We start from the raw sequence: 16,201 nt of genomic DNA on the forward strand, positions 1-16,201 counted from the left end.
TGCAGCGAACATCACATGCAGGAAACACAAACACACAAAAATGCCACCGCAGCAAAGATAATGCCTGGTTTGAAAAAAGAAAGGGCAGCGTTTCAGACCCGGGATGAGCATATGTGTGGCGAGAAAAATGAGGGGATTTCAGCAAAACGTTTAAAAAAGAAAAAAAAAGCAAATTAGGGCGTTGGAGTGTAAAAGCAGAAACATAAACACATGGCTCTCTAGACTCTCGTTTAGACTTTCCATTTTGAAAATGTAGTGACGGCATGAACGTGACGCGGCAACGATGTGAGAAAACATGAATTAAGGATAAAAGAACTGCGGCGTGCATCCTCTTCACTAGCTTTTTCACATCTTCCCTGTACAAAATTGATCACACAATGTGCCTCTAATTTAGCACTTCATTTAACAGACAGGGGGGGGGAGAAAAAGAATCATTTACATTTTGACACACATTTAGTGAAGTCGTCTGCTAATGGCCTGCACAGCAGTTTAAAGATCTGTTTCTGTACATAAACCAAGAACGAGATTTATGAAGGGAATTATAAAAATCGATCCTGAAATATTTGAGCGCCTTTATCTGCCTGGATTTGTCAGCCCCATTCTGGAGGACGTGACAGCAGTGCTTTATCTCTGGCTGAGAAGTGATACAGTCCAGATGCAGAGCCTTTAGATTAGAGGAAGAAGCCCAGGCAGACCCTCAGCGTAACCTTCGTGACATACACGCACATGTCTCACGGGAGGCCTGTTAAACATTAGAGCCTTTCTCCTCATTTACCTCGCCCCAAAAGTTAACCGAGCATTTCCCCCCAAACGGCTTTGACATTCCCCATAAAGCACCTGCTGGCAGTAATAAGAGCCCTGAGGTTCTGCGCCGTACACGGACTACAATCAGGCCAAACAGGCCCACCCCCTGAAGGCAGGGTTGCTCTAATTACACAACATTATCCCACAGAGCCTGGCCTATAGCACGTAAAAAAAAAACCCACCCGACTCACAATCGCCGTTCTACAGCTCTGACCTCAGGGTCCAGCCCGTAGGGGCACCAACATTGTCCTCTTATCATCACAGACCTGTACGATGTCCTTAATGGAAAGCAGGACTTAAACGAGCTGTGTGTGGGGGGGGGGGAGAAAAACCTCAAAGTAGTGGAACAAATGTATGTTCTTTATTTAAGCCCCATAAAAACAGGAAAGCGCAAACATTTATCTGTGCTATGCTTTCATCTTCCGTCAGCAGGGCTGAAGAATAACAGAGACGGGGGGCTGGTGGAGGGAACACACACTGATAAACTGGAGATAGGAAACTTCTCGGGTTTCCAATTGCCCCATGGGGGGAGATCGTTTGAATTTTACCCTGCCTTCCTGGAAGGTGAACAACAGCAGTGTCTATTTGTTACAGAAGCCTTTCAACAGGGGATGTTAACATCGCTAGCGTTTAAGCTACATGACAAGCCATTCAGCCCCATTCAGCCAAGTTATAACAATGCTAAAAATGATAACCATGCTAAACTTGACTCAAATCCCCCTCACATTGCATACTTTCAACCAAATGAATAGTGAAGAGTGTCTCAGCTCTCCTGTTTCTCCTTTTAATGAGTTTTAAGGCTCTGGTACTAGCATATACTGCTTTAAGCTGCTTAAAAGATCATTTTTATATATAATTAAATATAATATCATTTAATATAATATATTAAATATATATTCTTGAATTAAAAAATTTCCTTTCTTTTTTTTTTCTTTACAATTGCGTCTTCAGCTTTAGGCTCTGGTATTAGCATGCTAGCAACATTAGAATGTTTAGCTATATGATTAGCCATTTAGCTGCTTGAAAGTAAAGTTGTATGCTGAATCCTGTAAACACACAAAATTCAACTGATTTTTATTTATTAGTGAAGTACAACAGTGGTTTTCTTTTCTTATATTTCTCAGTAATGAGGTCTTATGAGAGTTAAGTTCTAGTATTAGCATGTTAGCATCATGAGCATTTAAAAAAAAAAAACGAGAAGTTAACCTGAATAATTTTACAGCGCTGAAGTGGTATAAGTGGATTTTAACAAGCTGGAGTCGTTTAAAGAGAAAACCGAATCTTTATCTTTATCTACTTTTTTGGATTTCTCACCTGTGTAAACAACATTATGTAAAAACCCTACAAAATTCTATTTCTTTGAGTGGAAAAAAAAAATCCTTAGAAAAAGAAGAGAGTCCTGTGCACCCTATAGTGCTTTAGCCCTAATTAAATCATATAATCATCATATCACATCATAGCCGATTCAGTGAGGGCGTTAAATAAGAAATCACTGAATCTAAATCATCTCATGTAGACGTCTGAGGTTCATGCCGCTAATCATTATGCAACATGAAGCCAGATAATAAGGTTCAATTTGGCCAGCACTCAAGTGCAACTCATTAGTTAAAAAGGAAATAGTAATAGTCTATACTAAGAGGCTTTGCACTGAATAAATATACTGATCTAAATTAAATCGACACCCAGCCATCCAGCTGAAGGGCACGTCAGGTGTCTGCGAAAAACAGTCTAGTGAGCCGTGTTATTTCTGTGCATTAAGCGGGTTTGGGACAGTTCAGTGAGGTAGGCTGGAGAACAAATTGCTTTTAACACCACTCTGTGCCACTCAGTGATGCAATCCCTGTAGACATCTCAAAAGACCGTGTAGCCAGAGTGCCATCGGAGGATGCGAAGGAGAGAATAAAAGCGTAGCACTTGTTTTAGTGGCACTTCAGGCTTCAACAAAGCAATATGCAGCACACTCTTAACCCTGTTCGCCCGCATCTTATTAGCAATCAATCCGCAATAGAAATGTACAGGACATGCAGGTCAAGCTTTTTGCTTGGCTTTTCACTACAGGGGGGTTCAAGAAGAAGCAAAAAAAAAAATACATGTCTGGACAATGTGACAAAAATATATTAAAAGTGATGGTTTTTAAAGGGATTTATATCCTATGTGATATGTACAGTATTACCATAAACTTCATTAGTATACTGTATATATATATATTTTAATTTTCATTTAGTGTCTACACAAATCATTTTATTTATTTTTTTAGAATTATAAAAAAAAAAAAAAATAATATTTGAAGGTAAATTAAAAGGTTTAATTGTTAATTTTTTTTGTAAATAATCAGTTATATTTAAATGTATCTTAAAAATATTTACATAATATAATATTTAATAATAAGAAATGACTCAAAAGATGCATGATAACTCAGAAAAGCGTACTGTGACATACTGACATTATACAGTAGCATCATCACCAAATCTTGCATGTGCTCATTCTCACGGTCTGTCCCTAAAAATAAATGGCGAGGATGTATTTTATATACAATGTAGAATTCCTGTGGTCACATTCCAGGGGAAAAAAAATTGTCAAGTGAATGACCGGGTCTGTCTCCAAAACAGGAACCATGTCAGTCTTCTCTTTGGCCCCAAGAAAAAAGGCCTCTTAAGTGGTAATACCTCTCACATCTCTCTCCACTTCCTGGTCACAATTACCCTCTTCACGCAGAGTAAAGACCATCAATTACCTTCCTCTGATCCATGCCTGTAATTGGGCACCGAGGATCCTCGGTGAAGCTCAGGATCCTGCGTAAGCGGGCAGCAACAAAGAGCCGTATGGGTTTCACAGAGAGAGGCATTCAGGCTGTGATTTTTTTGTGCAATCATCAGACAGGTGCGAAACACACACAGTGCTGTTTCATGTAGCATCCTCAAAAAAAAAAAAAAAAAAAAAAAGAGGTTGGTGTATATGAATGAAGATAGAGGAGTCATTACAGAGAGAGGAATTGGCAGTGTTGACAGACAGGTCAGTTACTTCTGCACTGGAATTCGCATGAAGTGTTGGTACTTGTGCCGGCCTCCGCTAATGGACTGCTAATAGAACTGAAGGCTTGCACTTTGATGCCTTCCCTGTAGTTACGGCAGTGACAGTGGGTGATTAATTGCACTCAGTCCTTCTCTCTCTCAGCTCCAATTTTTTTTTTCAGTAACAAAGACCCGAGGAAAAGGAGACGGCTTCCTTTACCTTCTCCTTCGCCTGGGTAACCTACTGTACCTGCACAGCTGGACGGCGAAACAGCTAGTTTCTTGCATCGGGTAATACCCAAGTCCTCATGTGACGTCAGGACAGAGAGTTGCAAACTCAGCAAGCTACTTTTTCGCAGTAATTATCACCAAAAAAAAAATCCCATCTCCTCAGCATGGGAACAAGCAGGCCACACTTACACTCACACTCGCAGAGGGAGGCAGAGCTCGAGAGGAGACTGAGCTCTAAAATTTCTAGTGACGGCATTTCCTTCTTTGCGCCACCCGTGGCCTCCCAAACCTGAGAATAAAAATGGTCCTACATCATGTCATCCTTTGGGAATTACCTAGGCTAGGCCGTTGCGTGATAGTCTTCTGCGCGCACAATGCCGGCTTTGTGCGACGGCTGTAACCTTAGCAGTGCCCTAGAGACGCCAACGTCTTTTGCAACGAGGGAAATACTAGGAGTAATAACGTGATAGCAATAACATTCATGCTTACTCGGATGTTCATACACTTAGTGAGTGTTAGACTGCATGCGTGGCCTTGTGGCGGGAATATTTTCATTGCAATTAGGCTGCGTAAACAAAAGCTCAAAGGGCAAATCTTAAATAAAATATGAAAAGAAAAGAGGAGCGGAAAAAGTGAAATCATGCCACGACCGACTCGGCAGGCTCTGTGGCTTTCGGTTCGGGTTCGACTTTCTGCGGTCATTATGCGCCCCGAGGACGTACAAGGAGCCCTTGTCTAGAACGTTACACGCGCAGCTTTCCCCGATGCTTCCTGAAGGTTTTATAACACTGTTCGATGAATAATGAAAGAAAGAAGCTAACCAGAAGGCACAGCTTAAGCACAGAGTCAGAGAGGGCCCGAATACGTTTTACAAGGAGCGTTTACACACATTTGGCGTCTTCAGATTTCACGGAGGATCTACATATTCAAACAGACAGCCGGGCTACTTTAGACCCCAAATCCTTATGCCATTCCATCTGGGTGCCAGAGCAACCATCGAGCATTTCCATGAAGGATTCTCAGAGATTGGTGAAATTCTACAGAAAGTCGGCTCGCTCCGTCTAACTCTCTCTGACTTGCCGTTCATTCAAATTCAGACATTTTCTGCCTGACATATCAGTTATTTTTCTATAGTTTTAGATCCACCCTAGTTTATTATCTTCCTTTCTCTCTCTCTCTCTATATATATATATATATATATATATATATATATATTTTGCTCCCTCACTTTCTTTCTTTCTCTCTCTCCATGGCAAGCTGAAACTACCAGTGTCAGGAGACCACCGAGACAATCTGGGATTGAGCACTTCAATTTCTGAGCCACCGTAAACTGGATTTGGGATACTTGATTAAAACAAGTGGATAGTGAGTGGAAAATTAGAGGGGTGATGGAAAAGCTGAGGAGCAGAGCAGGAGGGCAAAAGATGAGCAAAAAGAACCTTTACAGTTAGGAGACCAGTAGAACTCCTTGTGCTGTAAAGACATCTTGAGCGATTTTTTTATTTGGCAACATGGAAAAAAAATCTAACGCCCAGCCCATTAATTAGGTGCAAACAATGTTTTCAGTGAATATTGACTTCTTAATGGACACGAAGCAACCTGGTTCATGTTTCCTTTGTAGTCGATGCCACTGGGTCTGGAATGGAAGGATTATGTCATCCTGCAGTGTCCTTCAGAAACCAGAGCTGGGTAGTCTTCTTCCTTTCCCATGTTAAGCATTAACCATGCGAACCTACTAGAATTGGCTCGGTTTTTCTCGCAAATATTATCTGTCCTAGCGATGGCCTTGGCTCAGGGTTATTCATTTTCATATTCAATTTCCAACACATTGTTTTTTTTTTTTGAGAATGAAATGAAATTTAACGACAACAACGCAAGCATTGTGTAAACCTAGCCCACCCCGCCACCCCACTTCGTTGTCCTGGATTTGGTCGAGCATAATTACATTCCCTTTGTGATCGTCATAACTACCAGATCAGCAAAAAGTCGGCCACCTGCACTGAGCTAAAAAAAAATAAAAAAAAAGCACATACACATACACACTAGACCTATCTGAAAGCTCCACTCTGGGACAGTTTAAGCCTCTTCCAAACATTTGCCAGAGTAGAGCTTAAGCAAACTGGCTTTTAATGGAAGGAGAGGGTCTTTACGTTATCTCTTCGACATCAACGAGATGACTGAGACTGTTTACCCAGATAAGAATCGACTCCGTCCCCTTAAACCTTGAGGCCCCTGCAGTGTCTGCTTTAAATGGCAAAGAATGAAGACGTGACGGTTTCGTGTCTTAACGTGACATCTGGAACATACCAGGCAGAGAGACATGACTCTGGAGCATCACGAGAAGCACAAAGAGACCAAATGTAAAACCTTGTCAAGCATTATAGGCAAGATTAATTGAAAGTTAACAAACACAAGCACAGACAACTGAGGGACGCGCCATCCTATCCAGCTTTAAAATAATACAACAACAAAAAAACTAGTTTCACATCTGAATTATTAATGAGAACAGGTAGAAAATACGCCAAGTGAGTGAACACAGCGATGCCTGAGACCTGAATATGAATTTCTGATCTTTTATGTGTAATTCCTATAAATCAAATATATTCAGACCCAAATATCTGGAGGTTTGATAAAGAAAGTGTAGGAAGTAATTGTTGTTTGTAGAACAAACCATTAAGAGTCTCAATGTAATCCAAGCACTCTAGCACATCTGTCTCAATAATGAGACGTTCAAGGACCGTACACTTAAAGGTTCAACCCGAGACCTGAAATCAACAACTGAACTGCTAAAAAGAATGTACGTGAACACTTATTCCAAAGCAGCATGAGTGTATGTGTGTGCATGTGTGTGTGTGTGTGTGTGTGTGTGCCAACAAAGCCTTGTGTGATCCTAAATTTAATACACATAACTTAAAACATGTTAAATGTTACATTAACTCAATTAACTGTTCAGGTAGTACATTTTACGCTTCACAGCTCAAATACAGAACATATAATATAAAAATCATTAAGTCTGAGTAGCGAACGAATTGAGGTTAATGACTCCGAAGTCATTACACTTCACCTATCAGTACTATTTATCTCTCTCTCTTTCTTTCTCTCTCTCACACACACACTAATGCTTTATTCAAAAGTTTTACCGTGTATGATAAAAAAGGGAAAACACAAGGCAAAAAGGAGGTTTTGAGCTGTACAGAAGTGATGTGTGTCTACTGTATACATGAGCAAAATCAGAACAATAGGAAGAGAAGTGAGGAGCACCAGCGGGGTCATTCCGATGACAAATAGGTTACAAGATCAAAAGCAAGAATAATAACAACAATAATCAAAATATAAGTTGCAAGTCCAAAAGCAATAAGACATTACTGCTAGTAATATTATTATTAATAATAATAATGATAATAATAAAAATAGCTTGTATAGAATAATATTTGTCTAGCATGGATGGATTTTGTTTAAAAAATGTCTTTAGGTTTTACAGACCAGCCGAGAAAATTTTCCCAACAGGAAAAAAAACAGCCATCTTTATTTTACTGTTATTAAGTTCTTTCAAAATAAATAAATAAATAGACTATATATATATATATATATATATATATATATATATATATATATATATATATATATATATATATAAATTTTTGTGTGTGTGTATGTGTGTGTGTGCACTCCCACGTACTGTATATATAAGTATGGATATATAAATATATGCGTGTATGTAGACAGATAGATAGATAGATAGATACACATGCATGTTTATAAAAAAAACAATCACATCAAAAGTGAATCTAATCAGATCAAAAGCACGCATTCCTTTAACTGACACCCGTTCACTTGTGGTATTTGTAATGTATAGTCGTTTTTGGGGTTTTTTGGCCCCGACAGCCCTCCATCAGTGGGCACTAGTGAAGTTTGCCCCTCGCGCCTCGCCAGGCTCCATCAGCGCTTTAACGCTTTACGCACACCGCGCGTCACTCCGCACGCGCCTGTCCGTGTTCAAAAGCGAAAAGCGAAATCTCTCTCTCTCTCTCTTACCTTGAGCTCTGGTGCTACCAACGAAGGCGACGAGGAGAAAAATCGTTCGAACGACGTGAGACACTAAGAATCCAGTACACCCTCTGTCCCCTTTCGCAGTCTTTGCACTAGTTTTCCCCATGACAGCACCGGGAGAGACCGCGCCGGCGGAGACGCGTCAGAGCCGGGTTCGACTGAGGAGTCGCGCTGCGCGTCAGGTTCAAACCCAAAACTTTACACTGCAGTGCAAAAAAAAATCGGATAAATGGTGGACGGTTTGCAAACCCGAACCCAAAAGTTCTTGTTTTTTTTTATATTTATATGTATGTATAAAACACTCTTGCTAGGAGGCTCCTTTACGCCGCAGCTCGAAACATATAAACCGCTTCAGCGTGAATATCCTCCGCGCTCTCGTCTGCGTTGATTTTTTATTATTTTTTTATTTTTTTTTTCTCGACGAAAAAAAAAATATATATATCAGCCGTCCAGCGCCGTGATCATGTTCAGTACGAGCAGCGGCACCGCTGAAGGTGAGACACTGAAGTTCTGCTCCTCATCCGGTTTGTCGCACGAGCTCCCTGCACCTCCGAGTCAAGCGCGCGCGCCTCGCGTTCTGAACCGAGTGCCTGAGCAGGCGAGCAGCGCGCGCGCCTCTCCGCCAGCTCCATGCCGCTTCCACCAATCCAAAACACGCACACGCGTACGCACACGCACACACACACACACGCGCGCGCGCACGAACACACACACATATACACACACACACACACACACTATATAGGCGAGGAGAAAACCCGATGCGGACATCATCATAACGGAACGGATGATCAGCCCGCACACAAGCTGCTTAATTCCATGTAGATACAAATAATAATAATTATAATAAATCAAGATTTAATTACGTTTTTTTTTTTTCAAATTCATTACATTTCTAAGTTCCCGTATATCAGAGTAGTGGCTGTTTTTTAGGTGTAGGGTGCCAATATTTTCACCAGATTGCTTCATTCATTTATTTATTCATTCATGTCGGTGCATGACAAGCTTTGTCCCTGGAATGCTGGTTGTGAAGGAGAGGACACAAACACAGACACACACATATGGTACAGGATGCTCACACACTTGTACACAGTTTCAAGGAGGTGGCATATCAGGGGTTTTTTTTTTTTTTTTTTTTTGGTACATTGTAGGAAACCTCCAGGGTCCAGGTTTCATTTCCGATGCATGGAGTCTGCATGTTCTCCCCGTGCTTGGTGGGTTTCCTCCTGGTACTCCGGTTTCCTCACACAGTCCAAAGACACACAGATTAGGCGAATTGGGCACTTAATTAGAAGTAAACAGAAGTTTAAACTGAAGATTAAAAAAAAAAAGATTGCAAATTAATTATTAATTCCTTTTTTAATGCAATGTGCACTTTTTTTTTTTTTTTTTTTTTAAAATGTATTAAATTTACTGACTGGTAAAAACAGGACAGAAACCTCGGCAAAATGCATGTTCCCATAAAAAATAATGTAAATACAGATAATCTGTTCCAGCCTCCCAAAAATATTACCAATTCACCAACTTCCATCCATCCATCTAGAATCCTCTGTAGTCCAACTGGGGACCATGGAGGCTAATAGTGACCATTGTATTCATTTCCATTTTCACAACTGTGGTTATGGGTCAACATACACACACTTATTCGCACACTATGGGAAATTTGGGAATACAGATTAGCAACACCCAATCTGTATGCCTTTGGACGGTGGGATGAAACCGGAGTACCCGGAGGAAACCCACTAAGAATGGAGAGAACATATAAACTGCATGCACACAGACCCCAAGGCGGGAAACGAATCCGGACCCTGCTAATCACTAAGCCGCCATGCCGCCAGTTACCAATTTAAGTAAAAAGTATGCACAAACGGACGTATGCGCGATCCGCTCAGTCACTCATATGCCCAAAATGCTTCTCATACCCAGCCAAATTTCTTGCAAAATTGTAGTTCTTAAGGTGCGGTAAGGTACCACTGTAGTGTGCTGTTTCACGTGCAAATATTTTAACTAAATGTATACATTCATTCATTCGTTCATTTGTTTGTTGGTGTCAGTGCATGGCAGCTTTGTTCCTGGAATGCTGGTTGTGAAGGAGAGGTCACACACACACATGGTACAGGATGCTCACACACACTCATGCACAATTTTGAAGAGGTAGTGTACCAGCAGTTTTTTTTTTTTTTTTGATACTTAAAGGGTTTAGAACAGAAGGCTTAGCATTATAATTTTGAATAATTTCATTACTTCTATACATACATACTATTAATACTACTGTGTAACACCCAAACTGAATAATGTATAATTAACACACAAACACACTGTATGCCTTGATTAGCTAAAATAAAGTGAAGTTGGATTGGCTCAACAGTTAGCAAGCAGAGAAGATGTTTGTTTACATCATTATTTAACCTTTTTCCCATAGATTAACTAGACAGATGTTAAAGTCTAGCAGTCCCTCTCTACATCTGCACCCTGCTTCCAACAACTGTTTTCTTGACCTAATTTCTCCAGAGCGTTAGACAAAAAAAACGCACAGTCACATTAAGACGGAAACGCGGAAACGATGATCATGTTAATATTTCACCTTTAAGCCACGTCTGGATTACTAAGCAGGCTGGATGAAGTGGGACTGTCAGGAATCTAATCACCAAAGCCCCTTTTTAAGTACATTTGCACTGCTTATCGTTGTTCTCCTGATATTCATTCAACCCTGCTAACTGAGGAAAACGTGCTCTCGGGTCACGGGGCAAAATCGATAATTATGGCAGGAAGAGACACACAAGCCTAGATAACCTGAGCATGCAGATTTTTGGCCCCGTGGCCTTGGTGCCTGTTGTCTGAAGCCGTGATAAGAGAAGGTGTATCTTGCAATATGGCCTCATCAATCGTTGCTATCTTGGGGGCAGGTTACATTTTTATGGTTCAATAAGGGGGGAAACTGCTGCATTGCATAACTAAACATACAAATTCCATCTGCTCTTGGGTAAACAGTAGTGGTGTATCTATGAAACGCTCAAAAAAACTGTTTTATCTATTTTTTAATCTCAAATATATATATATATTTGTAATTAAAATAGTGTAACTTATTTATCCACAATGCTGATCACACAGTTTATAAGGACAAATAAATCAGTAAATGTACATAAACTTACTTTTTTCCATAAGCTTTAAGACATGAGACTTTTTCTTGATTTCCTGAAAAGCTTTCGCTTGCCACAGATTCCCGGAGGACTCTTTGCCCTGCACATTTTAGTGTTTTCGCAACTCCAAACACAGTTGACTTAATTAATCAGCAAATTAACAGCCTTTTATGAACCAAAGCAAGTGTGATAGAGAAGGGAAAACATTAAAACATACAGGACAGGGGATCCATCCTGTGACTTACACTAGTGGAATTTATTTTTATCGTTAGTTTTTGGTAATGCTTTATATAGTCGTGGGTTCTTTAGTAAATTCTGGAGTTCCTCAGTGGTTCTTAGGATGGAATTGGCATGGTAATGCTGAACATTGTTTGTAAACAGCTACGCTTTAAGGAAGAAGAGTTCTTGGTAGCTGTTTGGATGGTTATGGGGTCCTTGATAGATCTTCAGATGGTTAAAGAACTGTGGGTTGACTCGTGGGGTTGTTTGATGCAGAAGAAAAATCATATACACACCTGGACAAAATTGTTCGTACCCTTCGGTCAATGAAAGAAAAACTTACAATGGTCACAGAAGTAACTTTAATATGACAAAAGTGATAATAAATAAACAAATTCAAATTCAAATTTTATTTGTCACATACACAGTCATACACAGTACGAAATGTAGTGAAATGCTTACACGACCGCCAGTGACCTTAAAAAAAGAATTAAAGCTTATTATAGTAAGATATAAGTAGATTGAGTGCAGGTCAGGGAGCTCGGTGCGGATGATGCGCTCAGCTGATCGCACCACCCTCTGTAGAGCTCGTCTGTCCTGCATGGTGCTGTTCCCGAACCAGGTCGTGATGTTTCCCGTCAGGATGCTCTTTATGGTGCAGGAGTAGAAATTCCTGAGCACCTTGGCGGGCAGTCTAAAGTCTCTCAAGCGTCTGAGGTGGTAGAGACGCTGCCGGGCCTTTTTTACCACAGTGTTGATGTGACAGGACCATGCCAGGTCCTGCGTGATGTGAACACCGAGGTATCTGAAGCTGTCCACTCTCTCCACTGGGCTCCTGTTGATGATGGGAGTCTGGTAGTTCCTCACCTGCTTTGTACTGAAGTCCACTATCAGCTCCTTTGTCTTGCTGACGTTCAGGAGGAGATTGTTTCTCTGGCACCAGTTCTCCAGATTTCCAACCTCCTCCAGGTAGGCCGTCTTATCGTTGTTGGTGATCAGGCCCACCACGACAGTGTCATCAGCAAACTTGATGACGGTGGTGGAGTTGGTAGTGGCCACGCAGTCATAGGTGTACAGAGAGTACAGCAGGGGGCTCAGAACACAACCCTGGGGGGCTCCAGTACTGAGAGTGATGGAGGCTGAGACATGTCCGCCCATCCTTACTGCCTGTGGTCTGCCAGTCAGAAAATTGGAGATCCACTGAGACATGGATGAGCTGAGTCCCAGGTGCTCCAGCTTGGTGGTAAGTGTGGAGGGAATTATGGTATTAAATGCAGAGCTGTAGTCGATGAAGAGCATTTTCACATAATTCCCCCTCCGAGTGTCCAGGTGAGTGAGAGATGTATGGAGGAGATGTGAGATTGCATCGTCCGTGGAACGGTTTGGACGGTATGCAAACTGTAGCGGGTCCAGTGTGTCTGGTAGTGAAGAAATGATAAAGGCTCTGACCAGGCGTTCAAAGCACTTCATCACTACTGAAGTGAGAGCTACAGGGCGATAGTCATTAAGAGAAGCAGGATGTGGTTTCTTTGGGACAGGAACAATGATGGACTCTTTGAAGCATGTGGGGATCACTGACTGAGATAAAGAGATGTTGAATATCTCAGTGAACACAGGTGCTAGCTGGTCTGCGCGAGCTCTGAGGATACGGCCTGAGATGCCGTCTGGTCCTGCTGCTTTCCTGGTGTTCACTCTCCTGAAGGCTCTCCTCACATCATGCTCGGTGATGTTGAACACGCTTCCGGTGCTGGCAGTGACTTCCTGTCTGCAGCCGTTAGCGCCGCTAGCATTAGCATCGCTAGCGTCTTTAGCTGCAGCCTCGAAGCGAGCATAGAAAGTGTTCAGCTCGTCTGCCAGAGTCGCGTCCGCGTTCGTCATACCGGTTGTTGGTGTTTTATAATCCGTTATTGTCCTTAATCCCTGCCACAGGCTCCTAGAGTCACTCTGTTGGAGTTGTGACTCTAGTTTTCTCCCGTAGCGCTGCTTCGCCTCTTTCACCGCCTTCCGGACACTGTATGACGCAGCCTTGTACGGTTCCATGTCCCCCGATGCGAGTCCCGTGTTGTAGGCAGCGGTGCGAGATCTCAGAGCATTGCGAATGGTTTTATCCACCCACGGCTTCTGGTTGGGAAACGTTCTAATAGTCTTTTTTTCCACGGTATCATCCGCTAGTTTCCCCAAGAATCCCACAACTGCTTCCGTAAACACGCTGACGTCACCATAGGAGCTGTTTCTGAACATGTCCTAGTCTGCGTCATCGAGTGCGTCCTGTAACGCGGCCACCGATTGGTCCGTCCAGCGCGCGACCTCCCTCTGAAACGGAACTTCCTGTTTCAGCCTTTGTTTATATTTTGGCATGAGGAAGATGGCGGCGTGGTCGGATTTACCAAACGGTGGACGAGATTGTGCCTTGTAGCCGTCCTTGACAGTTGTATAGCAGTGGTCCAGTGTCCTTTCGCCCCTGGTGGGGCAGGTGATATGCTGATAAAAGTTCGGCGCTGCGCGTTTGAGGTTGGCACTGTTAAAGTCCCCCGCCACAATAAGCACAGCGTCCCGGTGTTGTGTTTGGTGCTGTGTGAGTGCCTCATGCAGCTCGCATAAGGCAGTGTCCGTGTCCGCTTGTGGTGGAATATAAACAGCGCTGATTATGACCGATGTAAACTCCCGAGGTAGATAAAAAGGACGACACATGATGGACAGTAGTTCCAGGTTTGGTGTGCAGGAGCGTGTGAGAGGAACAACGCTCACGCTGTTGCACCAGCTGCTGTTCACCATTAAGCACACACCGCCTCCCCTTGACTTCCCCGAGTCCCGTGTCCTGTCCATGCGGTGAACCGAAAAGAACTCGGCCAGCTGGATGGCGTGGTCCGGCACCGCTGGGTTCAGCCATGTCTCAGTGAAGCAGAGGAGATTGCAGTCCCGAATGTCTCTCTGGAACTTTATCCTGGCCCTGAGGTCATCGAGCTTGTTTTCCAGTGACTGGACGTTGGCGAGCAGGATGCTAGGCAGAGGTGTGCGGTGTGCACGGGCTCGTTTCCCTCGGGGCCGCCGCTTCGCGTTGCGTCCTTTGTTTTCCCTCAGGATCTCACTCGGCCAGCTCGGATCCGGAGTTAAAAACGTCGAATTGTGAGTACATTGTATACCAATAGAAACAAGAGTGTCTCTATCATAACTAATGTACTCCATGGTGGTAATTTGACTGGTTTTAAAACGCTAAAAACTAACTTAAAGAACAAAAACAAAGAAAAGGTGGTCGAAGCAGTAGTGACGGCAGCCGACCTCACCGGCGCCATCTTGGAAGAGCATTCTATGAATGTTAGCCAATGAAAGTCAGACATTGCTTTTTAACCACGCTTCAACGGAATTGTTTAAAAAACTTATGGAACAGGCTTAGACAAAAATGATGTTACCTAGAAAATAATGTGACCAAAAGGACATGTTAATTCAAGGTGTGTCCACTTAATACAGTAGCCTCACAGATGTCTACAATCTTGTAATCAGTCAGTGCGCCTACTGTATACACTGTATAGGGCTCCAGGTCTTAACTATGTTGTTTGGTGACATGGTGTGTACCACTCTCAACAGACCAGAGGAAGAGAAGGAAAGAGTTGTCTCAAGAGATTCGAAAGGAAATTATAGACAAGCATGTTAAAGGTAAAGGCTATAAGACCATCTCCAAGCAGCTAAATGTTCCTGTGACTACAGTTGCACATATTAGTTAGAAATTTAAAATCCATGGGACTGTAGGCAACCTCCCTAGACGTGGCCGCAGGAGGAAAATTGATGACAAATCAAGGAGACGAATAATCGGAATAGCAACAAAAGAGCCCAATAAGACTTCTGAAGAGATTCTAAAGCATTAAAGTGTTCTAAGAGAATCTAAGGTAACCTTTATGCTCAAGGAACATCAGTGTCAGATTGCACCATCCGTTGTTGTTTGAGCCAAAGTGGACTACATGGAAGACGACCAAGGAGGACACTATTGTTGAAAACAAATGTAAAAAGCCCAGATTGTGGCTTGTCAACATGTAGCTTCTGGGAGAATGTCCTTTGGACAGGTGAGACAAAAATAAAGCTTTTTGCCAAGGCACATTAGCTCTATGTTCAGAGACAGAAAAATTAAGCATATCAAGATAAGAACACTGTCCCAACTGTGAAACATGGAGGAGGCTCTGTTATGTTCTGGGTCTGTTTTGCTGCATCTGGCACAGGGTGTCCAGAAGGGTACAATGAAATCTCAAGACTAACAAGAGGTTCTAGAAAGAAATGTACTGGCCAGTGTCAGAAAGTTGGTCTCAGTTGCAGGTCATGGGTAAAAATATTAAACTATTCTAAAGTGACCTTCTATCATCCCCTGACCTCAATCCTATTGAGCATCTTTGGAAGGAGCTGAAACATGCCGCCTGGAAAAGGCGCTCTTCAAAAGCAATGTCTGACTTTCATTGGTTAACATTCATAAAATTTTTATTTATTATTACTTTTGTCAGATTAAAGTTATTTCTGTGACCATTGTTAAAATTTTCTTTCATTGACCGAATTATTATTGAACAATTTTGTCCACGTGTGTACTTATTCTACGCGTAGGATTATTTGTGGAATTATTTTCTTTTCATATACTAGCATGTTAGGAAGCGGGAATCAGAGAGCAGGATTAGCCATAATATGGTGCCCCTCGAGCAGAGCGGGTGTTGCTCAAGGACCCAATAGTGACAGCTTGGCGGAACTAGGGCTTAAACCCTTGACTTT

At 42.3% G+C, this 16,201-nt stretch overlaps 1 protein-coding gene across 3 annotated transcripts in view; it reads right to left on the reverse strand.

Annotated features, from left to right (window-relative positions):
• Window positions 1–8,712, reverse strand: part of unc5cb (unc-5 netrin receptor Cb) — a 160,667-nt gene extending 151,955 nt beyond the window's left edge. For all 3 annotated transcript variants that reach the window (XM_053476365.1, XM_053476366.1, XM_053476364.1), the window contains exon 1: window positions 8,082–8,712. In XM_053476365.1, the coding sequence (XP_053332340.1) occupies window positions 8,082–8,202 (121 nt within the window). In that variant the 5' untranslated portion in view covers window positions 8,203–8,712. The remainder of the gene's footprint in view (window positions 1–8,081) is intronic.
• Between the last annotated feature and the right edge of the window lie 7,489 nt (window positions 8,713–16,201).

The sequence above is a fragment of the Clarias gariepinus genome, chromosome 17 (assembly GCF_024256425.1).
Source record: "Clarias gariepinus isolate MV-2021 ecotype Netherlands chromosome 17, CGAR_prim_01v2, whole genome shotgun sequence".
Lineage (NCBI taxonomy): Eukaryota > Metazoa > Chordata > Actinopteri > Siluriformes > Clariidae > Clarias > Clarias gariepinus.